The sequence below is a fragment of the Sinohyriopsis cumingii genome, chromosome 16 (assembly GCF_028554795.1).
Source record: "Sinohyriopsis cumingii isolate HCF-2022 chromosome 16, ASM2855479v2, whole genome shotgun sequence".
In the NCBI taxonomy this organism is placed as follows: domain Eukaryota; kingdom Metazoa; phylum Mollusca; class Bivalvia; order Unionida; family Unionidae; genus Sinohyriopsis; species Sinohyriopsis cumingii.
Window position 1 is genome coordinate 16,147,462 of NC_142976.1, and position 27,755 is coordinate 16,175,216.

General features: G+C 34.4%; 1 protein-coding gene across 7 annotated transcripts in view; it reads left to right on the forward strand.

Annotated features, from left to right (window-relative positions):
* Positions 1 to 27,755, forward strand: part of LOC149779991 (uncharacterized) — a 44,000-nt gene that overhangs the window by 1,583 nt on the left and 14,662 nt on the right. For 6 of the 7 annotated variants that reach the window (XM_089936718.1, XM_089936720.1, XM_089936716.1 and 3 more), the window contains exon 2: positions 3,663 to 3,710. Coding sequence is in view for 2 of the 7 variants with exons in the window: in XM_089936716.1 (XP_089792842.1) it covers positions 3,703 to 3,710 (8 nt within the window). In the remaining 5 variants the exon portion in view is untranslated. Of the gene's footprint in view, positions 1 to 3,662; positions 3,711 to 25,412; positions 25,503 to 27,755 lie in introns of those variants that run through there. The other variant, XM_089936721.1, reaches the window with a different exon arrangement.

Consider the following 27,755-nt stretch of genomic DNA (forward strand, 5'->3'; position numbering starts at 1 on the left):
ATCCTGTTGAATTGTCTTTGATCTGTCAGGCATTTTGTTTATAGCTATACATCTACCTGGCATCCATTTTGCTAATGGGTCCCAGCTGTTAGTTTTCACAATAAGGAAGTCAGACTAAAATAGATCTCACTGGATCTGGGGGATCTGAGCTCAATATAAAAATTACATTGACTCTCCCTACCTGTTTATGTAAGGTAGCTTGAAACCATTCCCAGAATAATGTAGGTTGTTCCTATATTTGACCTTCCAAGTCATACTTCCTGCTATAGCAACTAATTATGAAAGCAAAACAGTTTCATTGTTTGGATAGCTTGAAACAAAACAACAATTCTGTCTTAGTAAAGCACTTGTCCCTCTGCTTCCCCATTCTGACCTTCATCCCAAAGTTTGAACCTCTTTGTTGATCTATAAGCGTACTAAATACAATATAAAAGTAATTCCTTTATGTTGTCATCAGTCAGTCATGTGAAGCATGTTGTCTGCTATTACTTTTGGACATGAATGACACTGCATTTCACTGGACTGTATATTATGGATAATTTTGTTATAAAAATGATATAATCATTAGTATATGGTCATCATCATTGTTGTAAAGGTTCTTGCTTAAAAGTATGATGATATTAACAGTATATACTGACTTTTGTTTTGATCTAAGCATCTACGATTTTTAATTTTGTTTTACCAAGGAGAAAGGTGTAATAATGGCTCTTTTTGATCATTAAAATTCAAACCATGTGTCACTGAGAGTTCTTTATTTAAAAAAATTATTTGTGACAAAATTTTCAGTCTGCTGTCACCAGGTATATAAACCATAAAACAGGTAGAAAATTTGCTATTTGCTATTGTTTATTTTGAACCCTGCATGAATATGGTATATAGAGATGGGGGCTAAATTCCAAGGGGGGTAAGGATGAACCTCAGTCTCAGTAGTTTGTATGTTTTGACCCATTGGCTTAATACATCAGGATAGGGAAAGACCTTGAGTATGTATGCAGTGAATTCCATTTTGACATGTGTTGACACTTGGATCATTGATCATACAAAGTAACATTAAAGTTATTAGACACATTTAACATGATCCAACTCAGGGGTCATTTGCATTTTATGTCATATCATCTCTACTGCAGTCTAGCTTTAACAGTGTGGGAGGAGTTCAGGGGCATTACACATATGTACCGTACACATAGACTGTATCACAATATCTCCATTCCTTCTTCAAGGCAAGGGAATAATTTGACTTGGGTGTGGGCAATTATACAACTGTGCATTTTATTGCATTTGGTATGCAGGACAATAAACAGGGGGAAATATAATGTGTTATTTTGATTGATTGAGGTGGTTGCAAGATTAAACATGGTCTGATCAGAATGATGTCATCTTGGTCAATAGCAATGGTTATAAGATTTCAACCTCATTTATGAGTGAGCTGAATTTACATGTAGATGAAAGATTTCTAATTAAGGATAGGTTATTCAATATGAGGAAGTTAATGGAATGGAAAATGGTTTATATTTCGAACTGATTTAAACAGTATTATCTCACCTGCAGTATCATGTATCAGTAAAGTATATTTTTTGAACTTTTATCTTTTGTTGGCACTACATTGTCAATGTTGCACTGAGGTACTATAAGCCACTATTTCATACATACATGCAGTAATGTATATACTGGTGATTTGTTACATTATGATCGTTTGGCATTCAGGAAAATAATGTAATGTTAATTGTTAATGTAAGCAGAATTTATATACAGTTTAGTATTTACATATGTTTTATTGCTTGCTGTTTGCTCAAATTAGAATCTGTCTTTAACAAGGATAATAAATTTATATCATTTCTATTTCCATACCAACTTAAATTCATTGAAAATAATTCTGCTGTAGCATGAATCAGATTGAGTCCAGTATCTTTTTTCATTTTTACAATGCAGTGACTATATGATATTCACAATGTTTTTATAGGAACAGATTTTGTATTATTAGATTTTTATGAGAAGCATTTATTTGGAAGAAGGAGAAGGTATTTTATAGGCATTTGCCTGTTGCATGTAATAAATAATGCTTATAAGTACTACTGATTTTCTAACAAGTATTTATGATCAATTCAAATGGTTAAATGAACTTTGCAGTATTTATGATCAATTCAAATGAATAAATGAACTTTGCAGTATTTATGATCAATTCAAATGAATAAATGAACTTTGCAGTATTTATAATCCATTCAAATGAATAAATGAACTTTTCAGTATTTATGATCCATTCAAATGGATAAATGAACTTTGCAGTATTTATGATCAATTCAAATGAATAAATGAACTTTGCAGTATTTATGATTCATTCAAATGGTTAAATGAACTTTGCAGTATTTATGATCCATTCAAATGAATAAATGAACTTTGCAGTATTTATGATCAATTCAAATGAATAAATGAACTTTGCAGTATTTATAATCCATTCAAATGAATAAATGAACTTTGCAGTATTTATGATCAATTCAAATGAATAAATGAACTTTGCGGTATTTATGATCAATTCAAATGAATAAATGAACTTTGCAGTATTTATGATTCATTCAAATGGTTAAATGAACTTTGCAGTATTTATGATCCATTCAAATGAATAAATGAACTTTGCAGTATTTATGATCCATTCAAATGGATAAATGAACTTTTGCAGTATTTATGATCCATTCAAATGAATAAATGAACTTTGCAGTATTTATGATTCATTCAAATGGATAAATGAACTTTGCAGTATTTATGATCCATTCAAATGAATAAATGAACTTTGCAGTATTTATGATCAATTCAGATGAATAAATGAACTTTGCAGTATGTATGATCCATTAAAATGAATAAATGAACTTTGCAGTATTTATAATCCATTCAGATGAATAAATGAACTTTTCAGTATTTATGATCCATTCAAATGGATAAATGAACTTTTGCAGTATTTATGATCCATTCAAATGAATAAATGAACTTTGCAGTATTTATGATTCGTTCAAATGGATAAATAAACTTTGCAGTATTTATGATCCATTCAAATGAATAAATGAACTTTTGCAGTATTAATGATTCATTCAAATGGTTAAATGAACTTTGCAGTATATATGATCAATTCAAATGAATAAATGAACTTTGCAGTATTTATGATCAATTCAGATGAATAAATGAACTTTGCAGTATTTATGATCCATTCAAATGAATAAATGAACTTTGCATTATTTATGATCCATTCAAATGGATAAATGAACTTTACATACTTGCACTGAAAATGTTGGCTGTATTATTCTAGAATCTGAAATGTATCAGAGTTATGCATGTCAAAAGATGTCCTTTTCCTCTGTGATTTTTGAAATACTAAAATTGCGTACAAATTTTTGGATTTGTTTTAACAATCATATTTTTTTACATCTAATGAAAGAATAGAAGGTTAGTACGCATACAGATTAAAAAATGGTGTTGGTTTTGCACATGCAGAATTTGTAATATTAGCATTTTTTAGTTATATCTTTGGTATCCTTCCTGAATTTATTAAATTTCCTGCCTTCTGCTTTCAGTTTCAGTTGTGATGATACACATATAAGAAAGACATTTCAGTTCACTAATTATTTAGTTTAAACTATGACTTCCTATTCTTGTTTAAATTTTCTTCTTTTCAGATGAAACATGTATAATTCTGTTCCTTGAAGTGGATAACACATGAATAGGTGAGTCTGATAGTATCATCCTTATCTTTGTGCTCACGGATTGATTTGAAACACAAATTTCATTGACATTCTCAATAATAATGCAAATGTAGCTGTATTTTTTGTGTCTCCACAGCATGGTTAACATGAACTTGCCACATGTTGTGGTCGAGGTAATTTAATACATTAAAAAAATGGTTTAATAATAGATTAATATATTTCTGAATTTACACAGGTTTATTTTCATACTGTGTTACTCTGGTAATTGCATCTCAGCTGGACAGACTTGATATGTCTTATGGTTATCACCATGCAGTACACTTATATGCAACAGGATTGAGATAGCAAGTGAATGCTTCAAATTTTCAGAAAAAAATAAAAAAAATAATGTTGTTACAACTGTACTACATTTTATTATTTACTTTAGGGATCTTCATCGATAACATTTGTGTGGCTGATTCCAAGTTACTTGCTCTAGTTTTTGTATTTACATATTTGGATTGCAGTATTTAAAAGTGGTTTATTGATCTTTGCAGAAGATGTTTTCAAATTTTTTTGGGATAAACTGTTTTTAGTAATAGACCAGTAGAACTATTGCAATAGTCTCTCATTGATTAGCATGTTTGTTATTAATTTTCCACCTGTACTACTGTAAGGATTGCCAAAAGCTTTACAAGCATCACAAGGTCTGATTGGTCATACATGAAAATGTTGCCCTTTGGAGAGACAATACGGCCAGCATGGCAGTCATCTTGAAAATCTTGCTACTACTCCTGAAAAGATGGTTATACTGACAAGGAGTTTTCACTAAAAGACTTTTATGATGTCTTGTTGGTAATAAATGAAAATGATTATGATTTGACATGCAGTATATATGCTACATTGACTATCTTGAAAATGAAAATGATTCCTATCTGATACCATGGCATCCATCATAGGAAACCTTGCAATCTCTGTTTCTTCTGAATAGATGGTCATATCAGCTTAGGGTTTTCACTCAAAGATTTCATATAATGTCAGGTTTGTTCCAAATGAACATTTTACCAATCTTACATCAGTTATGGTCACCATGGGGTCCATTTTAAAAATGTTATTATTTGCAGCTCCTACTGTAATGATGTTTGATTTTCACTGAAAGACTTCATAAGATGTTGGTCTGAAATAAAAATGGTGCCCCTCAGGTATTTAGAATAGTCACCATGTTGACCATCTTGAAAATCTTTCTTATATCAGCATCCTGAATGGATAGTGATATTGACATGGGGTTTTCACAGAAAGACTTGTTGCAATGTCTTGGTTTTACTAAAGGAAAGTGTTACATATTTTTCATTCAATATGGCCACCATGATGATCATCCTGGAAAAAATCTTGTTATTGCTGCTAAATGGATGGTCTCCTGTGATCTCTGGTTGGACTTGATAAAGGTACTAATCTGGCATCAACTTTGGCCAATATGATGGCCAGTTTAAAAATATTGGTATCACTACTCCTCCTGAATTAATGGTTGTAATATTGGATTTTCAATGAAAGACTGAATATGATATAAAATTGGTCCTAAATAAAAAAGAACAAGGGTAAGCCTCAGACATTGGCCATGGGAGTATTACATGTATCTTAAATATCCTGAGCAGATGATCATATCAACATGGAGTTTTCACTGGAAGGTTTTTGATGTTAAGTGGGTCCTAAATGAAAATAGCCAGTATGGATGACAATAGTTACATCTGGAAAACCTTGTTAACAGCCACACATCCTAAATGGATTTTTGCAATGACATGTTTTTTTATTACTAAAAGACTTATTATGTCTAGTTGGTCCTAGGTGAAAATGGTACCCTTCAGACTTCAATATGGCCTGTATGGAGGCCTCATGAAAATCTTGTTATTATTGCTTCTCTATAATGAATGATTTATTTTTACATGGGGTCTTCACTAAAATGATTATGTCAGCTTGGTACTGAATAAAAATGGTGCCTATTCAGACCTTCAAGATGGTTGCCATATCTTCTTATCACTACTACTTCTAAACGAATGGACATAATTACATGGGGTATTCACCAAAAGATTTCTTATCACATATGGTTGGTCCTGGACAAAATGATGCTGATCTGACATACAATATGGCTGTCATGGTGGCCATCTTGAAAATGTTTTGACTGGTTATTCTCACTGGATGGAATTTTGACCCGAATTTATATTTAGCTGCATTCCAGCAAACACATTGATAGCACTCATTGTTTTCAAGGGCAAAGGTCTTGACTTATGTTTTAGCTCTACCAGCTTGTAAGAACAATGACACAAACAAGTATGAATGGATTTATGTCATTTATCCGAATTTGTGGATGTGTCTAAAGAACACTTTCAGTAATGTCCCTTCATTAACATTGTTTCTTTTCTCACAAAAATATTACTTACAGATTTAACCAAACTTAGCACGTGGCTGTTCGATGATATTGTCTGAGAGCATCTCTGTGATCTTCTTTCTATGTTATCTTGTCCAAGGGGAAATGGCCATGACAAAGAAATTTTGCATTTTACTTACAATATCTTGTGAAAATGTTATCTCTGACATATGAAAATAGTTTTGTTTCCAAATTTGGTATGTTGGACAGAGATCTTGGAAACGCTTAATTACGCGTATTTGGACTCCTAGTTTTAAAACCCTAGCAAGACCTCTGTTGGACTTTGTAAAGAATGTTAGAGGTGGTTTCATTACTCAAAATTCAAAAAAAAGGAAGAAATGGACATATCTAGGTGTTTTTTAATATTTCTTTGGCCAGTAGAGTAACAGTCCCTTTGAGGGACTCTTGTTTGTTCAAAGAATGAACATAACAAACAATAACTGAATAAGTCACATACTGTGTCATCGAATTGTGTAATGCAAGATAACAATACTGATCAGTTGTTTTTTTTAATATTTAATTTGTCATTATTTTTTCGTGTTTTATTGTTGTTTTTAACTGTTCATACTGAAATCTGTAACAAAACATTAAGTTTGGAAATCTTTAATATGTAAAGTCTGTGTTACATATAGTCTGGAAAAAGTGTAGTAAAACCTGTCACAAGCAGGCAACTATTGTTACACATAGTCTGGAAAAAGTATGGTAAAACCTGTCACAAGCAGGCAACTATTGTTACATATAGTCTGGAAAAAGTATGGTAAAACCTTTCACAAGCAGGCAACTATTGTTACGTTTAGTCTGGAAAAAGTATGGTAAAACCTGTCACAAGCAGGCAACTATTGTTACATATACCGGTAGTCTGAAAAAAGTATGGTAAAACCAGTCACAAGCAGGCAGCTATTGTTACATATAGTCTGGAAAAAGTATGGTAAAACCTTTCACAAGCAGGCAACTATTGTTACATATAGTCTGGAAGAAGTATTTTAAAACCTGTCACAAGCAGGCAACTATTGTTACATATAGTCTGGAAAAAGTATTTTAAAACCTGTCACAAGCTGGCAACTATTGTTACATATAGTCTGGAAGAAGTATGGTAAAACCTGTCACAAGCAGACAACTATTGTAAAAGTCATACTGGCCTTTGAACACAGTGAACTCTAAATGTAGTTTCACCTTTTGAATGTAGTACTTAAACAGATGCATTGCACTGAGTACCATTATATCTACTGTTATTATTATTATAATTATTATTATTATTGATTTTAGCTGCAGCTGGCATAATTTTCTATTTAAAGAATTCAGTGTATGTGTAAATTATCATTCACAAATTCTGGTTTAAATTGGGTTTACTTCATTCATTCCTCAGTTTATTTCAGTTTTTAGAACTCTGCTTTAAATCAGCAAGAAATCACCAGTGTTGGACTTACTTGTTAACATTTTTATGTCACATGGGATGGCTATATGGTGATAATCTGTTTGTTTTTCTCGAACTAAAATGCATTTTTCTAATGCAGGTACTTAATTGCGCGTATGGGGATCAAAGCAGACATTTGTATACCACTGTAATACTGTTTATTGTGGGGGTTCTTATTGACAATAATTTAATTCCGCGTATCAGGCAGAAATAAGCATTGTTTGAAATCTGAATTTAACTTTTTTCATTATAAACAATACATAGGAAGAGTTTACTGTGATCTTGGAGTGTTTCCATGCACACAAGCATGCATCTGAATCATGCATTAACATTTCTTCACATCTACAAAACATTGGCTTCATATGTGCAGCTCATGTACAGAAATTGAAGCCTGATGCATCCTGTACTGGATTAGGCCTGAGCACTGTTGGGTATCAGTGTCACTCCATTTGTACTAATTACTCAATGATAACATAGAAAACCTGTTCTAACATTACTGATGTGTGCTGCTATGTTTATGACACAGGGATGATAATTCCTGTATGGTCACCATAATTCACATTGACCATGAGGGGTAGAGTGGCTTCTTCTTACAGCTGTACTAGTATACTTTCAGTACACAGTACTGATCTGGAAAGAAACATGGAGATAAACAAATTTTGGAGTGCCATATGGGATTCACAACAAACGTATTAATGGAGGCAATGGTATTTCTTAGGGTTATTTTTATTGAAGAAAAAATAAGACCAACTTCATTCTGTGGAAAAAGGAACATAAAGATTTTATAATATTTTGCTACTGAATTTGTCTGTACATTACCATTACTTTTCAGAAATACTGCCGGTAATTGCTAACAAGTTGTGGAATTTTTATTTATTTGATAATTAGAGCAGGTTTAACTCAACTGTCTTTTTGTTTTGTATAAATGATAATGACAGAGCAGATAGGGCAGCTAATGCTTATCAGCAGCCATCCTTTTCAGAATGGAAGACATAGTGCTTTGTGTATTATACAAATTGACATGTCCTGTTTAATTGGCAAATAATACCTGGAATGAAAACTTGCCAAACAAGCTTCTGTATATATCAACCCATCATTGGAGAGCTGTGTATAGTTTTATATTGTATATATATAAACTGTGCACTGAAAGTATACTAAAACTGCACACGTCACTTAGTTTGAGTAGGTTTTCTTTCCAATGATGTTTTCATTCATGTAGTACAAATCACAAAGATCAGGTGGTTTTGCATTACTTGTGTAAAGGACACGTATCTGACCCATGCATAACTCTTGAGGGTAAACCTTGACTGAACTGTCTTTCCATTGTCTTCTGCCATTTTTTGTTGAGTGTATCAAGTCCACACTGTTAGAAAAAAGTTTTTTAATGTTTGCTTGATAAAGCAGCATTTTGATGATGTAATGCCAGAGAAAAGCTTACTTTCTAAAAGAAATGCAGTTTATATAAAAATTATTGAGTCAGTATTTTAAGGACCTTTCAGTTTTGCCCTTTTTGTTTTACTTTATCTACCCTTAAAGAATGTAAAAATAAAATCATGATGTTTTGTCTTGTAAATGAAAATATTTACTTATATTAGGATGGGTTTAAATTTCTCAAGATTTTAGAAATATTTAAGCAAGGGCCTTGGATGGTAAAGTAGTCTAAAATGCTCACCTTTATCAATCACTGCCATCTCACCCTCTGTCCACATTGGTCTGAGTCTTGGGCTCAACCAGTGTGGGTGTGTGAGAAAGCTTACCAGTAGCTACACTGTCAGTCGATGGTTTTAACTGGGGTTTTCCAGAATTCTTCCCCCACCAGATACGCTGGCTGCCATGTATAGCCTCTCATATGCAGAAAAAAGCCACCAGAACAACAAAATTTAACCTTTCTATTAGCACAACTTTGCTTTAACTTGCTGGGTATAGCTAGGGATGTGTTGATCTGCCTTAAAACACTGCACATACTAATACTTCATTTTAGGCTACGCATTGTGCCATTGACACTCATTTTCATCTTTGACATTGGAAGGTTGCATTTTTGGTGCCCTAAATGTGCATAAACCCTAATGAAAATAAAACTGTATAGGTCATAATGGTTGATTTTAGATTGCAGTCATTACTAAAGAAGTGTAACATAATTAGGTGACCCAAAAATATCAGATATTATAATGAACATGGAAACCAATTGAGAAGACATGATTGATGATCATAGAGAGACATTATAATGAACATGGAAACCAATTTAGAACACATGATTGATGATCATAGAGAGACATAATGAACATGGAAACCAATGGAGAACACATGATTGATGATCATAGAGAGACATTATAATAAACATGGAAACCAATTTAGAACACATGATTGATGATCATAGAGAGACATTATAATGAACATGTAAACCAATTGAGAACACATGATTGATGATCATAGAGAGACATTATAATGAACATGGAAACCAATTGAGAACACATGATTGATGATCATAGAGAGACATTATAATGAACATGGAAACCAATTGAGAACACATGATTGATGATCACAGAGAGACATTATAATAAACATGGAAACCAATTGAGAACACATGATTGATGATCATAGAGAGACATTATAATGAACATGGAAACCAATTGAGAACACATGATTGATGATCACAGAGAGACATTATAATGAACATGGAAACCAATTGAGAACACATGATTGATGATCATAGAGAGACATTATAATGAACATGGAAACCAATTGAGAACACATGATTGATGATCACAGAGAGACATTATAATAAACATGGAAACCAATTGAGAAGTCATGATTGATGATCATAGAGAGGCATTATAAAGACAAGAAAAATCCTCAGTAAGAGCACTGCTGCTTTTAAATTCATATCCTGTTATGAAAGGCTGACACTAGCTGGGGTGGTTGGTGGCTGGTATTGATATTTGTTGAAATTTTCTTGAATAAATGGGAAATTAGTAAGGATATTTGCCACCTTCTTCCTTTTCAATGACCCCACTTATTTGCTTGGTAGGGACTCATGGGCCCCACTTATTCCATTCATGAAATGAACTCTCTCTCTCTCTCTCTCTCTCTCTCTCTCTCTCTCTCTCAATTTTTAAACCTTAATTGTTTGGACACAATTTTCCACTACTGATTTAGCATAATGGCATTTTAAAAAAGTTTACTTTGTGATACAGGCAAGTAGCATGCATTTTGGGAGCTCTATTGAAGATGACTCTAGGATATTTTTCATATTTGAAAATGATCAAAAAATTATATGTGATAATTTGACAACTAAACAAAATGAATATTTCAGTGTATATCCTTTTAACGATCTCAATGAGGTTTTGTATGCCTTTTAAAATATCTTACAAAAATGTGTAGTTAGTTTAACCACATACAGTTGAAAATTTATGGTGACATGAACAGTATATAAGAATCTGAAAACCTAAACGCAGATGTGGGAACATACATTAGATTCATGGGTTGACCACCATTCAGAATGCAGGACTCCATCTCCTCATGAGTTGGCAACCAGTTAGGGATTTTTACCTGACTTTGTTCGAGTCTTGGACTCGGCCAATGTGGGTATGTGAGAAAGCTTGCCAGTAGCTTCTACTGGGTCGGTGGTTCTTTCCGAGGTTTTCCAGAGTTCTTCTTCCACCATTTATACTGGCCGCCATGTATAGCCTAGCTTATGCCGAAAAATGACGTTAAACCCTATGATAATAACATGTTATGTATATTTGGTTTAATTATATCTGATTTATTTTATATTTATTTCAATTTAATTATTTGTCAGTTTTAAGTTTTTTTATTTTTCGATACAAGATATTGTAATGTAATTTTATTCACCAGAGATGATACTTTTTTTTAGAAAATAGTTTGACCTTGACTGTTAGTTTATAAACACCAGGTGTTGATCTAAATCCTGACCTTGTTTCAGAATTTGTAGCAACCTTCGTAAGCAAGTTCTGTTTTATTTTAAAATGATTGGTTGTTTCCATGGTCATGATGGGACCTTGTTTTTAAGATATAAACAATTTTTTATATTTTTTAATTCTTAGAGTAAAAATGATTGGTTTTCGTAAGGGTCACACTGGGTAAACACGGTCACGTGGCCCAGTGTTTCGCAATTCCGGTTTTTCCATTACTGCGCATTTGTTAGTTTTAATAGAGATGCGTAGAGAGAGATTTCTCAGTTTTGGGCTTTCTACACTGATGTCAGGTTATTTTGTTGTAGCCAGATTTTGAGTTATAATTTTCTTCAGATCAGTTGGATTTTAAAAGGATTAATTCTTTTTCTCTGGAAATATTTTGAGGAGTGCTCACACATAAATTTTGGAAAGACATTGCTTACAAATTTAATTTGGATTTCCAACACCGGAGTGCCATTATTTGTATTTCTACAAGGAACTGTAGATAAGCACAGTATTGACTACAGCATACCGCATCGTCATCCATCTTGGATTTTCCATCAGGATTAGAACTTGAAATTATTAGAACATTTATTACTAGGACTTTTGCAATTTAATTCGTGGATTATTCTTGGAGTATTCTTGGATTAATTTTGGATTTGATTCTTGAGGCCGTAAGTTCTTCTCCTTTTTTCATTTGTACATAATTTTTCCAGGGAAATAAATTATTTTTTAAATTTTAAGAAGCTTATTGTTTTCACTCTTTCCGTGTTACTGTTTATTCGAGCCTAAACAAGTGACATAAGAAACAACAACATAACTTGACTTTAATTGGACCACTCCGGTGGGCTAGTGGTTAGAGCGTCCGCCTGGGATGCGAAAGGTCGTAGGTTTGAACCCCGGTCGAGTCATGCCAAAGACTTCTAAAAATTGTACTTGCGGCTGCCTCGCTAGGCGCTCATCATTAAGAGGTTAGTTTTAGGACTGGTCAGCCTGGTGTCGGGATAATGTAACTGGGTGGGACATGATGATACATGTCAGCGGCATGATGCCTCAGTGCTAGACATCACTATAAACTGTTGCACTGCAGACGTAGCAATGTGACTGAATTGTTTTAAAGCTACGTTAAAATTTTACACACACACACACACACACACACACCACATTATGAGCCATGTAATTTCTCCCTCGAACTAAAAACCCGGGCCATTTTTCACATGTGTACGAATTAATTCGATGTTGATCAGCGACAACATCGTGGTGAATTATAATGTGCACCTGGTCTTAACTGAACAGGTTGCCGCTTTCACATCCAGTAAGGCCACGGCCATCTTGAAAATCTTGTTATTGCGATTCCTACTGAATGGATGGTCGTATCAACACGAGATTTTTGCTAAAAGACATCTTTTGATGTCTGGTTGGTGCTAAATGAAAATGGTGCCGATCTGATGTCCAGTATGGTCGTCATAACAGCCGTCTAGAAAATCTTTTTATCGCTACACCTAATGAACGAAAAGTCGTATTGACATGAGGGTTTTGCCAAATGACTTCATAGGATGCCGCTTGGTCCTAAGTGAAAAGGGCGGTGATCTGGGGTATAATATGGCTGCAACAGTGACCAGCTCAAACAAAATTGTATCACTACTTCTCCTGAATGAATGGTCGTATCATCAAAGGGTTTTTACTGAAAGGCTTCTTGTAATGTTGATCTTAAATTAAAATGGTGCTTAATTAAAGTCCATTATATGGGCATCATGAAAATCTTGATCTTGCTACCATTTTAAAGAGAAAACCATTTATGTGTTTTCATGAGATGGGTTAATATGGTGTCTGCTTGGTTCCAAACGAAAATGGCTGACCTTAAATATTGCCACCATCGTGGTTAATGGTGTCTTGAAGATAATGTTATCTCTACTCCTAATGGATTGCTATTTCAACATGGGGTTTTCAACAATAGACTCCTTATAGTACTTAAAATAAAAATGGTGCCATTCGTACGTTTAATATGGCTGATGCTTTCGTGAGAATCTTATTGTCATTATTTCCCTGTTCGGATGTTCATTATGACTTGTGGTTTGGACCAGAATACTTATGATGTAGTCTACTTTGGCCTAAATAAATAGAATGCCAATTTCACATCCACCATGTCCACCAAAGTTGTTTATTTGAAGATATTATTGTCACTGAAGAATATCAGATATTGTTTGAATACTTAGCATTTAGAGGAAAAGATAATCTTATCTTGAATTCCTGGAAATACTTTTCGCAGGCTTCAGTTCATTCAAAAGGTTTCTTCTTTAAAATAGCATCTTGCTGAATAAGTGGCTATCTTAACAGGACAAGTTATCGACTATCAATGCGTTTATTTCAACTTCAGATTGCATTCTTTACGTGCTGGACTTGTGTATTTCAACTTCAGATTGCATTCTTTGCGTGCTGGACTTGTGTATTTAAACTTCAGATTGCGTTGTTTATGTGCTGGACTTGTGTATTTAAACTTAAGATTGCATTCTTTACGTGCTGGACTTTTGTATTTCAACTTCAGATTGCATTCTTTGCGTGCTGGACTTATGTATTTCCCTCTTAGGTTGTCATGATATGAACTTTGCCGTCAATTATAGTACCAGACAGTTCGTATCTGAATGCCGGCCACACTTCCAATACAGGCTGTCTTTTGTACTTTTGTCTCCCATAAGTATGACATACATCTGTTGAGTTGATTGCATTCGTTGTTCTTTATATAATAATTTTGCAATCTTTCCTAACGCTTAGTAAAATACTTGAATACTGTAAATTATTGGTTTAAATCCCTTGTTAAATTCAGGATGGTGTGTGATTAGATAATTTTATTCTCCAGGTTAATAGATCAATGTTTTACTTGTACGGGTAGACATATACTTTCAAATCACAAGCGCCGATCGCTTCTTTTTTGTAATACTGTAATTGACAGTTATCAGCAATGTAACAGACTCTTTTTGTGCTATGATAATTACTCCGGAGTAATTTTAAACAAATTTAAATCGAGCATTTTTTCATAGCTCAGTGATGTCTGCTTTTCCTTTATGACACCAAGCCTTCGACAATCTTTTAAATCCAAAAAATTTTTGATTATTTTTCCACCTAATACAGTCATTCCGGCAGCCAAAATTGAAAACACATTTTTACCGGCAGCCAAATTGAAACATTTTGAACATGTCAACATGTTTTCTTTTTCTTTTTCTGTTTCATTTACTATAACCGATATGAGGTTAGATGTTTCAGCTATTTCGTAAACATCTACATGTGTATCAAATTAATCTTCAGATATTTAATCGTATTTTTTGCCAGTCAGTTATTAATAAAACTGACTATCAATCCGAATTGTATTTTACCCGTCTCAGAAAGTGTTTGAAACACTATTTAGAATGTATTCTTCAGCATAGTAAAAAGAATTATTATCCGCATTTTTTACGCTATTACATGCTTTTTCATAACACATTGAGGCAAATCTATGTATGAGCATCCTTCGAGCATCTGATACCTATTTAAATAGTTTGTACTGGCAAGCACCTGTGTTGTATTTTCACTGTTTTCGCTTGTCAAATTTCTTATGTGAAAGCTCTAATTAAAGTTCAGTGATGTTAACCATTTCGCTTCCATTAAGTATATTTGCAGGCCTTGTTCTGGGGCCAAACTGCTTATACTCAGCTCGTTCTCCTCGTTGAGTGAATCACTTCATAAGTGTGATGGTGATGTGTTCCATTGTCGATGTTTTCGAATGATATTCTTCAATACGGTTCAGTGCCATTGAAAAATTCGTACGTATCCTGAGTGTTGCCACTTGTTTTAAATGAATCGCAAGTAATCTTTATAATGATTGTATTTAAATTCAATTGATTTAACATCCTTAATTCTTCTTTTTGTTTGAACCTGTTTTACAGGGGATCTATAAGTTCATCTGGCTTGTTTTGGTATTAGCATATCAAGTACTGAAGCAATCTGATTAAAAGTGGATCTCAACTGTCTTATGTGAAAATCTGACAGCCACCGCTTAGGATTCATGCTCTGGAGACATAGTATTACCTTAATCGCTAATTTTAACAACCAACACAGACAGTGCAAATACTACATGTAGCATAAAATCGATATTTCCTTCTTTAATATTTTTCAAATGGCCATGATGAAGAGAGTGGTTAATTTCCACGTTTCAGTTACTGCTAAAGATAGTGTACTTTAGACTAATTCATGGTGACTTCAAAAACATGGAAGCAGCAATTTGGTTAGCTGTGTGCTTAGATCATGTACAGTTTCCACAAGCAATATCAAAAGAAATTTCAGCCACATTACATGGAAGTAACTGAGGTATGCCAATATTCTGTAACTGTACATTTTGAAAATGCAGACGACTTAATGACTTCATTTACTGTCTAAGTCAGTGGTTCTCATTCCCGGGTCGCGACTGAAACCAGGGTCACAAGGATGTTCTTGTGGGTCACGGAGGGTCGCTATGATTTTTTTTTTTTTTTTTTAGTGTGGCCAAAGTTATCAAAATGTGGAAACGGATTCGTGAGGTTCCGGAATTTTTTTTAAGAGTCGCGGCCCAAAAAAAGTTTGGAACCACCGAAACCTGTGAATTGCGCGATGTTACATGTGAACTCAGTGAAAATTTCGAATCGGTCGTTTAAGGGAGCAATTAAAACTGAGTGTGATTATGTTGAACTTTGTCCATTTTGAGTGATTTTTTTTCTAGCCACAGCTTATTAATTATTGTTCCATGTGTATAATGAAGTGCGTTTGTTTGGTCAGTCAGCCATGAATCTCTTATAATTGTTAAAGCTACGTTAAAATCTCTCTCCCTCTCTCTCTCTCTCTCTCTCTCACACACACACACACACACACACACACACACACAAACACACACCTAATATCTATACAAGTACTCATGTCAGTTAGAATCACAATGCAGAGTTTACGCTGTGCTTGGTTGATTTTGTTTGGCAAAATACAATGTGTAATGACCAAAATGGATACAGTAACCTCAAGTACGAAAAATAAATGTCAAGGCACAGGTTTTACCTGGAAAATGTGTTCTTGTTTCCTCAGTGACATGCATTGACTATTATTATACATTGAAATCGGCGAACAAGGAAGTGTTCTTGGCCTACTTTTCTGCCTATTACGAAAATCTAGGTCAAGTAGCTGAACAAATCACCTAATTCATGTATTTCGCGTGAATTCTGTTAGAATTTGTCAACCTCACACCCACCCCATTTTCATGCAATATAAAAAGATCATAATGCGGACGTCTCCTGTGGAATTAAATACATTAAAATCTGCGTGGATACCTACTCTCCTTACTTAGTCCGTTTGGTCAGTCAGCCATATTGAATACTTATAGATAATTTAAACTTTTTCAAGTTGGCCCCATTATAACATTAAACACTAATTTCTTATGCTGTAGTAGTACAATAACTATGCTTATAAGTTGAGTTAGAAATATCTTTGCCCATCATGGAACATATCTAAAATCATAAATTCGATATTCGTCTTAAATAGTATGTACATTTTAATATTTAAAACACAGTATATAAAATATCGCAGTCAGTACTTGAAAATGAATTCGTTAAAGAAAGAATCTTTTCTGTCGATCTTGATTTGAGAAAATCCTGATTGCAGCAGTCTGAGTTCTCACAGAGACAAATTTCTCTTCATGAAAATGACATCATTCCTATTGGCAGTTTTATATTTCTATTCCTTGCATGGACGTTAATTTATCAATATTGGTTCTTGATGAGAAGACGAAAACAGTCAACCTTATCAAGACTAATCATGGAAAGTTTTCTGTCAGATTGTTAAGCAAATGAAACGTTCGTCCATGACACTCATAGTCGAGGTTAGGAAGAATTAAGATCAGTTTAGCTGTAGTGCTAGCGAATCTTCGATACAAATTACCTCTGTTTATTAGCGATAAACCTAAGCTGATTTTCAGCTTTCCTCTGTTAGCATATTGCGAAGTAAGGATGGCGTCGACGGTGGTGTCATCAGTGTAGATAATTGCTTTTTTATGTTTTGTGTTTAGGGGGCCTCGAGTGGCCAAGTGGTCTAAGGCGCTGTCCGTTACGGATCACTGCCATCTCACCTCTGTCCGCGTGGGTTCGAGTCTCGGATTCGGCTAATGTGGGTCGGTGGTTCTTTCCGGGGTTTTCCCGGGTTCTTCCTCCACCATTAATACTGGCCGCCATGTATAGCCCATCGTGTGCTGAAAAATGGCGTTAAACCCTACAACAACAACAACATGTTTTGTGTTCAAGTGTTTGGATGTCGTGTACATACAGAACAGTACATACACTGTACGTGTTTTGTTTGTAGTCTGTGGAAAAAATCAGTTTGATACAGAGTTTGCTGAGACGCGTTCATGTGCCATATGAAACGAACCCCTCACCCTCACCCGCAGTTTCGGAATTATACCCACCCCCTGTTTCGAAATATAACAGGTTTAATATTTTTTACGAACCCTCTCTGATACGAATTGTAAATATTTTGTGCTGTACAATGTGAATTGAATTCAACTCAGATTGAACTTTAAAAAGTTTGGTTCAGTTGGACGTCATGAAAACACCCATGTGTCTGATATCGAAGTGCGCATTAATCATCCGTCTTGAATTCGAGATAACTACATAAGATTAAACGGGTACAGAAAGGTGCGTTTGTATTGAATAGTGTTCCATATTTTGTCCTAGACGGTGGTTTAGGTATACTACATATATTTTTTGGCCAAATTGTTCTATTAAATTTTTACATTCAGTTAAATTCTTCATAATTTTGAAATTCTTACAAACACCATGATGTATGTAGCAATCGTATGGGGTCTGTATATGGAGGGGGATTACCGCCATAATTCTATGCATGTATTTTCTAATCTTCCTTGATGCATTATTGTAAATGGCTGCTTGCAAGTGCTACTTTCATAATTCTATCAATGTACATTGTAGTTTCATTGATGCAGATTGTACGTGGCAGTTTGCAAGTGCTACTTTCCTTCTGCATTATTGTCAATGGCTACTTGCAAGTGCTACATTCATAATTCGTCATGAATTTTCTATTCTTTATTGATGCAAGCTCTAAATGGCTGCTTGAAAGTGCCTAAATCTACTTTCCTTCTGCGTCATTGTATCTTGCAATTTGCCAACTACTGAATTGATTCTGTAGTTTGTCGTATGGCAAATGCTATGTTAGTTATCCCAAGTCTTAGCATTCTACTTGCTATATGACAAGTTACACAAGTTGCACCTTCCAAAATCTTGACTATAATGTAACATCAAGCACGTTGCAAGTTAGAATTAAGGAAGTTAGCATAAAATGCCTCATTATGACAACAGATGGCGCTGTGACACGCCAATTTCTTACAATACGATAAATCTCCTGACCCTTGCAAACAAGAGGTTATACCACTTTACGGCATTTTTGGGAGTCTTGTTTAAAATATCATTCGAATTAAGTTACAGCAGCTGATGTCTCATAGCATTAACATTCGGAAGAGAGGTGGCCTGTAAGTAGCACAAAACAAATTAAATGTATCAAATTGTATACAATTAGATGTATTTACATAACGTTATATTTCCGCTGACCCTTCCCACCCCATTTTATTTGAACATTTTGTCTGTTTAATTTACCGCTGCCGCACGGTGGCAGAAGAGGGTAGCCGCTTACAAGCAAGAATTAAGGCCCTAATTTGTTTATATATTCTCATTCACAATGTTATCAGTTTAGAGCATATTTATTATTTTAGAGTGCGAATTCTGCTTTTTGTAGCAGTAAAGACATAAGGTTTGAGCAAATTGCAGATAATTGCACCTTGAGGCCATGCTTTCGTTTCTTCTTTATTCACGAGAGAGAGTGATTGAGAGGGAGAGAGAGAGAGATTTATAAGTTAGTTTTTTCACAGAATAATAGAAATCACTAGCCAATTTCTGACTGCAGTTGTAAGATATTTGAGCAGAAAGTAACAGCTACTTTATAAGCATGCAAGTCATTTTAATGTGAGTTATAGGCCTCCAAGTACTACTCCTCAGAGAAGACACAAGACTGTATTTTAGAAATTAAAGCCACACAAGTACCAGTTTGTTACTATGTGAAAAATGGGGTCATTATGAGAAAATGGAGACACCTGACGTACCTGCTGGTGATGAGTGATCAGTGAGCAATCAAATTGTTGTTCCTAAGTCATATAGACAGGAAATGCATAGTCTAGCCCATGAAACTCCTTAAGCTGGTCATTTTGGTGTCAGTAAGACTTACCACAAGATCCTGAATCATTTTTATTTGCCAAAACTTAAAAGTGATGTTTGTAAGTACCATAGATCTTGCCACACTTGTCAAATGGTAGGATATCCAAATCAGAAGATATCTTAGGCACATCTGCAACCTATTCCTGCATTTGACCATTTGACAAGCCATTTAACAGAAAAATGGTAGACTGTCGGTTCATTACTTAATACCAAGTCAAGCAACCAATACTTGTTGACCATAATGTGTGCGTCCTCAAGATTTCCATAGTCTATTCCTTTGAAGAATATTAAAGCAAAAACTGTTCTAAAAGGTTAGGCAGTGTTTTTAACACTTGTTTGCCTCCCCAAATCTGTCCAGCAAATTTTATGTTTGATTATTTCCAACAACTTATGCATGAATTAGACATCTAATAGTTTAATTTTTCTATCTGTCACCCTGAAAGTAATGGGGCTAGCTCAAGACAGTCTGAAAACACTTTCACCTACCCAGGATACATGTATATCATTATATTGAATCGAACCTTAAAAATGACATTGATCAGTAAAATCATGCATTGTATAATTATCGAGTAAGATCAGGAGAGTTTTCTTCCCCATATTGGTATTTATCACCAAATGAAAGACCCCATGACTACCCTAAAACAACAAAATACTGTCCCAAGACACCCTCAACTACCTAGGATACAGGTAGGCAATTAAATAGAATAAAACCACATAAAAAGACAGTGATCTGTAAAATTCTACCATGTATAATTATCGAGTATGATCAGTAGAGTTCATTCTTTTGTTGATACTTGCTGAAGACTGTCCTAAAACACACTCATCGACCCAGGATACGTGTATACAATTACAATGACTTAATGAAATATGCAGTTTTGGTGCATTCTCTCTCTCTCTTTCTTTGATCATAGATAATTCACTAAACTACTTTCATATTGCAAAGAGCAGCACAATTAACAAGTCAGAATCATGCGTCACTATATTCATATTTAAAAAATTCTTTAACATTTTATCAATCTTTAAATCTTTAATGTGACAAAGAGCAGCTGAATAATTAGAACCTAAGGGTGCTATATTAATATTTTTAAAATTCTTGAACCAAATTATTAATTTTATTTTGGTTTGATAATGGTAAGAATTACAATGAATAAAAGTAAAATCTCCTGTGACATCTTTTGCCTCTGATTATTTACACTTTTAGAGACAAAAGTTATAAAGGATGCAAACCAGTTTTAAAACTGTTTTTTGTACTTTTTATATATAAATACGTTCAAAGGTTGAGGTTCTGTACATTAACAATGCAAATTAAGTATTGGAAAACAATCGTACACTAAATCTAATACTTCTAAGCACAAGTAAACATTTTTATCATGATAAGAACATTATTTTCCAGTTTGATTATTTCGGTTCTTGCGGCAAAATATATTCCAAAATGAAGGTCATGATAAGAATAAGAACACCTTTAAGGAATGCTTAATTTTTTAATGTCATTTTACCTATAAACCTTTTTATGTGCTATTGATGTTGCTCTTAAATATTTTATTTTCGCGGGAGCGTATGTACAAGAGTATCACAGGAAAAGAAAGACGTCTGTAAGGTGCGTCAAAATGGGTGACGTACAACACAATCCTTACAACCAGGGTTCGTCTGATGAAAGCTCGTTAAGAAGAGTACGAGGGAATATATCAGTCATTTCTGATCATTACTTTCCTAAAATAACTAATGTTTTCAAAGTAATGAGAGATATCGCTAAGAAGTAGATTTCTTAAACGGTGAAGATAAATACTTAAGTGTGTCAAAACTGAGGTTGAAAAAGATGGACCACTCTGCTGTAGTGCATGCATTTTTGTTTCGTAATGTGCTATAAATCACTTAGATCTTCGAGAAAGCATATGGTTTTAGAGACGATTAAAACTTTGTTGCAAACATACACCTTAAAAAAGGGACTGACAGAGTTATCGACACAAAATGAATGCCGTAAAGCTCCATGGGGAGCATTCATTATTTTTGGTAAAGGAAAAACTTTAGAAATTTAGAGCGCCGTCTGTTGTCATAATGCCATGCTAATCCCTGGTGTGCCAGTATGACAACAAATGGCGACACGAGTTGGACAATAAAGACGGTACTGATAAAACTTAGTATGTACTTTGTTGCAAGGCCGAATCTGTATGAAAACAGCAGTTGGAATGATGTAAAGTTTATAAACAGAACATACAAAACTTTTAATAACTGACATAGCGTGTGGCATGCGACAAAATACAGATTCAGTTCAGTAGTTGGCAAATCGCAAGATACAATGACGCAGAAGGAAAGTAGATTGAAAAACCAGCAAGCAACCATTTACAGTTTGGATCAATGAAAAATAGAAAATTCATGACTAGAATGGCGAATGTATCACTTGAAAGCAGTCATTTACAATAATGCAGAAGGAAAGTAGTACATGCAAACTGCCACGTACAATTTGCATCAATGAAAATACAACATACATTGATAGAATTATGAAAGTAACGCTTGCAAGCAGCCATTTACTTTAATGCATCAAGGAAGATTAGGAAATACACGAATATAATATTATGTCGGTAATCCATATCTGTACTCTGTAGGATTACTGCTTTGTGTATTGCTATTTGTAAGAATTTCAAACTTTTCTTCTCCGGGAAATTAAGAGGGGTTATACAGAGTCTGAAAGTGTAGGCACCATTTAAATCTGTATTTATGATAAGGGAAATCATTCCTATTTTTAGCGGGAGAAAGGAAACTGTGAAAATTAGCCTAATCATCGCCCGTTTTTCTATCGACTATTCGTTCTGAGTGAAAGTGCATGACTTTGGTTTCCTCACAAATGTCCATTGAACAACATTGTTTAGGAAACTTTGATCCCAAGACAAAAGTGGTGACGAATGACTGACATATTTGAAGTTAGCTTTTATGCATGGGACAATGCTATTAGCAGTTGTTGTCGGATAGACTTCATATTTGCCTCGAAAGTTTATAAATACTGGCCCTGCTTCAAGATTGGTATATTTTATAGCGAGTGTGTGTGTGTGTGTGTGTGTGTGTGTGTGTGTGTGTGTAGGGTATGTGATATTTGTATTTACGTCTCCGCTATAGCTTGTTGGGTTTTAGTGATTACTTATTATTATTAGATTATTAGGATTCCGTTTTCGAAGATGGGAAGCTATTTCTCAACCCAGATAATTAGAATAATTAGCCAATTTCTAGGAGCAGGCGTCGTAATGTACAGTATTCACAAGACTTGATGAACACTTGGATTTCTTTCATAAAATGGAACCTCGCCCCTTAATTACTTAACATAGGAAATTCGCTTGTTAGTTATAGGCATAAGTATTTAGTAATTCGAGAAAGGAATAATTGTTTGTTTTGGGTCTTTGGCTTGTTTTGCATTGCATGGCTTAAAGAATTAATATTCGTCTTGGAAAGGCTTACTAATTAGTTACTTAAACGTAAAAGAAGGAAAACCATGCCAGTGTAAAATAAGGAAAACCATGTCAGTGTGTAATTGGAGTTTCTTGATGAGTGGTCATTGGGTGATTAGTGTAAATTATTTATAGTAATTCCACTTTTAAGAACCTTTCTGTCTTGCGGTCATTGGAAATTGAGGAGGCCTTGACTTTATGTCAGGCTGACTCATTTGTTGTTGTTGTTGTTGTTCTGGGGTTTAACGCCATTTTCAGCACAAGATAGGCCATATATGGCGGCCAGTATAACTGATGGAGGAAGAACCCTGGAAAACCCAGGAAAGAACCACCGACCCGCGAGAAGCTACTGGCAGGCTCTCCCACGTACCCACGCTAGCCGAGCCTTGGACTCGAACATACGCAGACAGAGGTGAGATGGCAGTGATCCGGAACGGTGAGCGCTTTAGACCACTCGGCCACTCGGGGCCCCCTGACTCATTTGTTAATTTGCTCAGCAGTGAGACTACTTGCGTGTAAAAAGAAAGATTTTATGGCAGCCCTGCGATTTTGGATAGCGTTTATTTTTTTTATTATTATTATTTAAAAAAAACGTAAAGTCAGAATATTCGACATGGCAGCTGGAAAGAAAACTCGTACACTTGGAAGTTCGCAGAATGTATTGCACTAAAGATCTTTTTCTTCGTTGTAATTTCTATATTAGTATGAACTAATATTAGTTTTTTTTTTTTTATGAGCCAATGCTGCTTTTGCGGTAGACTAAAGTATGTTTCTAATAGTGGGCAATTCTTTTTCAGTAGAAAAAATTGTTTGAAATCTCCTCTCTCAAGGGTAAATTAAAAATGACCAAACTGTGTTTGTCACAAATTCACACCTATTCGAGAGTCATGAATTGATAATTTAGTTTGCTTAATTTTCAACATAAGAATTTTACGACGATTTTATAGCTTTCTCCACCCACCCGGTGTCGGTTGTCACTAAGGTGGAAACTTGATATCGTGTCTGTTATTTTATAAACTCTGGAGTTCTGGCAAAAATCTCTAGATCTCTAGAAGCTTAGCGACATCGACAGCGATTTATACTCCATATGAGAGCGAGAATTTTAACGAAAGTGTGCATGTAGTCGGTTCTGGGTCTGAACATTCGGGTTTCGTTATTATTGAAACACCTCGCAAGGTTCTGAGAGAATGACTATAGGAAGTTGGTGTTGGGAAGTTTTTTTTTCCAACCCGAGTTATGGGAACAGACGTTATAATAGATAGTTTTCACGAGACTTGCTGATCGCATGGATTAGTTTCATACAATGAACCGTCCCTGATTTCTTACCATAGGAAATTCTTTTGATATTTTCATGTATGCGTGTTTAGTAATTTGAGATAGGAATATGTTTTCTTTGTATTGTGCGTTTGGGTCGTGGGTTGTATTGCAGAGCGTACAAAATATTCGGCTTGGAAAGTCGTACTAATAAGTCATAAATAATATGAAACAATGAAAACCATGCTAGAGTGAAATTAGAGTTTATTGATGTGTGATCATTAGGTGAATAGAGTAAAACTACCTATAACATTCGCCAGTTATAAAACCCTTAAATTGACGATGAAGACGACGACTATTTCTCCAGGTCCTTGGAAACAGGGGTGACATGCAGTTGTTTGATTCGCTCGGTAGCGAGATCCATAGCGTGTATGTATGTATGTATGTATGTATGTATGTGTATGTGTATGTGTATATGTATGTATGTATGTATGTATGTATGTATGCATGCATGCATGCGTGTGTATGTATGTATGTATGTGTGTGTATGTGTGTGTGTGTATGTATGTATGTATGTATGTATGTATGTATGGGTAACATAGCTCAGAATGACAAAAATAAAGGATGTATTCCAGTCTGAAGATGTATTTGTCAGTAAATAAATTAATGTAATCGAATTACATGTTCTTTAATTATATTCTTTCTGTTTTATGATTGAAATGACAGTAGTGATCAGAAACACTAACACTAAAATCACAATAACAAACAAATTCAAATAGAATTATCATTTGAAAAGGATTATCATTTCTGTTATAAAATTACAGTAATACAATTCATTTGCTTGTATGTAGACCCAATATCATTCTGTGTAAATACTCTGTGTTATAATATCTTTACTTTGTTTTCTTTGGTACAGAACTTTACTATATATATATATATATATATATATATATATATATATATATATATATATATATATATATATATATATTATTGTTTTAAATTAATTTCTTTTTAGAACATTATAACATTCCCTAACTCTTTTGGGAGCTGATTTGCAAAATTGGGACGCTGTATATACCGTAATTTTACAAGAACCTGATTCTAATCGAAGGAAAAAGTACTGGTGTGTACAACATTACTGTCTATAGCTATGGATTGCACTATGCCATGTAACACTGCCCAACTGTGGACATTTTAAAACAGAGATTTAAGACACAATTCATGTTACTACCACTAAATTATTATGTTTCAAGACAAATATGGTAATTATATTTTTGCACATTGGGCTACAAATATATTACCAAACACTTAATTCCTTGTGTATGACGAGTAACACTAAACAGTGGCCTCCATTTTAGGGTGCGGGGAAATAAAAGAGTTCACAATACAAATGTGTCATCTTTGCAGCGATGGTAGTGCAGTTTATTTATTGTTAAGCTGTACTTTTTTCCACGTAAAAACTCATTATATAACGGTTTGTTACAGTTCAACTACGCTTCACATACCGCTTAGTGCAAACTGATGCTGCGTCCAATACACAAATTGCTTCCAATCAAAGACGACGGACAGTGAACAAAGCACAAAATAAAAAATCTTTCTTCTTTCTTCAGTCATGCAGAAAAATTATTTTTCAAAACATCGTACTGAACTTGTTCTCAATATACCCATATTTACAAGGATTTTCTAGAATAAGTATTGTATGTGTAATTGGCAGCATTCAAACAGTGTAAAAAAAATGATGTGAAATAAATGCTTGCTTTGCTTTATATACACACACTTGATAAGAGAATGGTGCATATAAATAAAGCACAACAAATTCCTCCGAAAATGTAAATGCTATGAATTCATGCAACATTTGCAACAATTTTACCCTATAATTTAGTTTCTGCAGTATCGATGTAAGTTTACTTTATCAATCAGTTATTTAGCAGATACCCTTGCGGCCGTGTTTGTCTGCAAGTTATCGTTTGTACAAATTCATGGCATCCATATATTCCAAAAACATGGTCCTTGTTTTTAAGACTTGTATCAAACCTGTAACTAAGTTACACACGACAGTGGTTTATATCTCTTCATATAGCATGCACAAAACAGCCCGAAACTTTTATTTTTGTACAGATTAATTATCGCCAATCAAAGCACTAAATCATATTTGCATCTCGGTGCTAAGTTATAAGTTTTTTTTGTTTGATGATTGGCGCATCGTTCTGATGCATCCCAATACAGCGCACACACACACGAATAACCAAGGAAGAACAAGTAACACAACCATTTATAAAGCACATCATCAGTGACAAGTTTTTTTAAAATTTTGTTTTGCTTGAGTGACGTAATTTGTTTGGGTCTCAGTCGTGGCTAGCTACGATGTCGTAGCCTCAACTTGATTGTGTTGTGGTTGAGGCTACGAACTGATCCCATATCAGGTAATGGAGCAAAAAATATCATCACTAAAGTAAGAAAAACAAACAGTATAGAAATCAACTACATAAGTATAATCATGCTGTGAAAGAAGTTTGGCTTATTTTGAATTTATTAAGCCCTTATACGATAAAATAAATTGGCATGGTTACTCTAACCTTATACTGTACGCCATGACAGATAACGCGAGACTCTCGCCGTGACCCCTTTTCTACGTAAGGCTTGCCAGACCATATTTTGGATATTCTACGCTATATTATTATCAATCAAGTGCGAATAATCGCTTCTTGGTGAATTTCAAAGTTGCCGATAAACCGTATTTACTTTTAATGCGCAGAATTTCTGACCCAAACGGCGCCAAATTTTTACTAAGATTTGTTTACATTTCCAAATAAGGCGTCAATGTCCTTATATGGCACACAAACAAACAAGGCTGAGAACGGAAGTAATCATTATTTGAAATAATATGGAGGACGATCTAAACGAAAATATCGGCTAAAAAAGGTAAACGAGATTTTTCAACTATTTCTACAATAATTTTCGATATTTCCGGTATTAAATAAGAGGACAACTCAATTTATTGGATTATATGCAAGGAATATGTTTAAAGTGTTATTATTAGGCTAAGAGAGCGCCGGGTGTGAATCACACCCGGCTTGCTCCATTAACACGTATATGCTCATGTTAGTACCCTGTCCACGAGGTACGAGTAAGGGTACCAATATTAGTACTCAGTCGTGGCAAAATCCACATCTTAACCTCATCAAAAGATGTACGCTGATCGTGGGAAATGGCAGGGTAGCTCAGTAATGTAAAAATTTGTACGATGTGACATTTTCATGCAGAATTTGTTACGCGGATCGTGGGAATGGCAGGGTAGCTCAGTAATGTAAAAATTTGTACGATGTGACATTTTCATGCAGAATTTGTTGGTGGTATTTTCTGAGATTTGTTATTA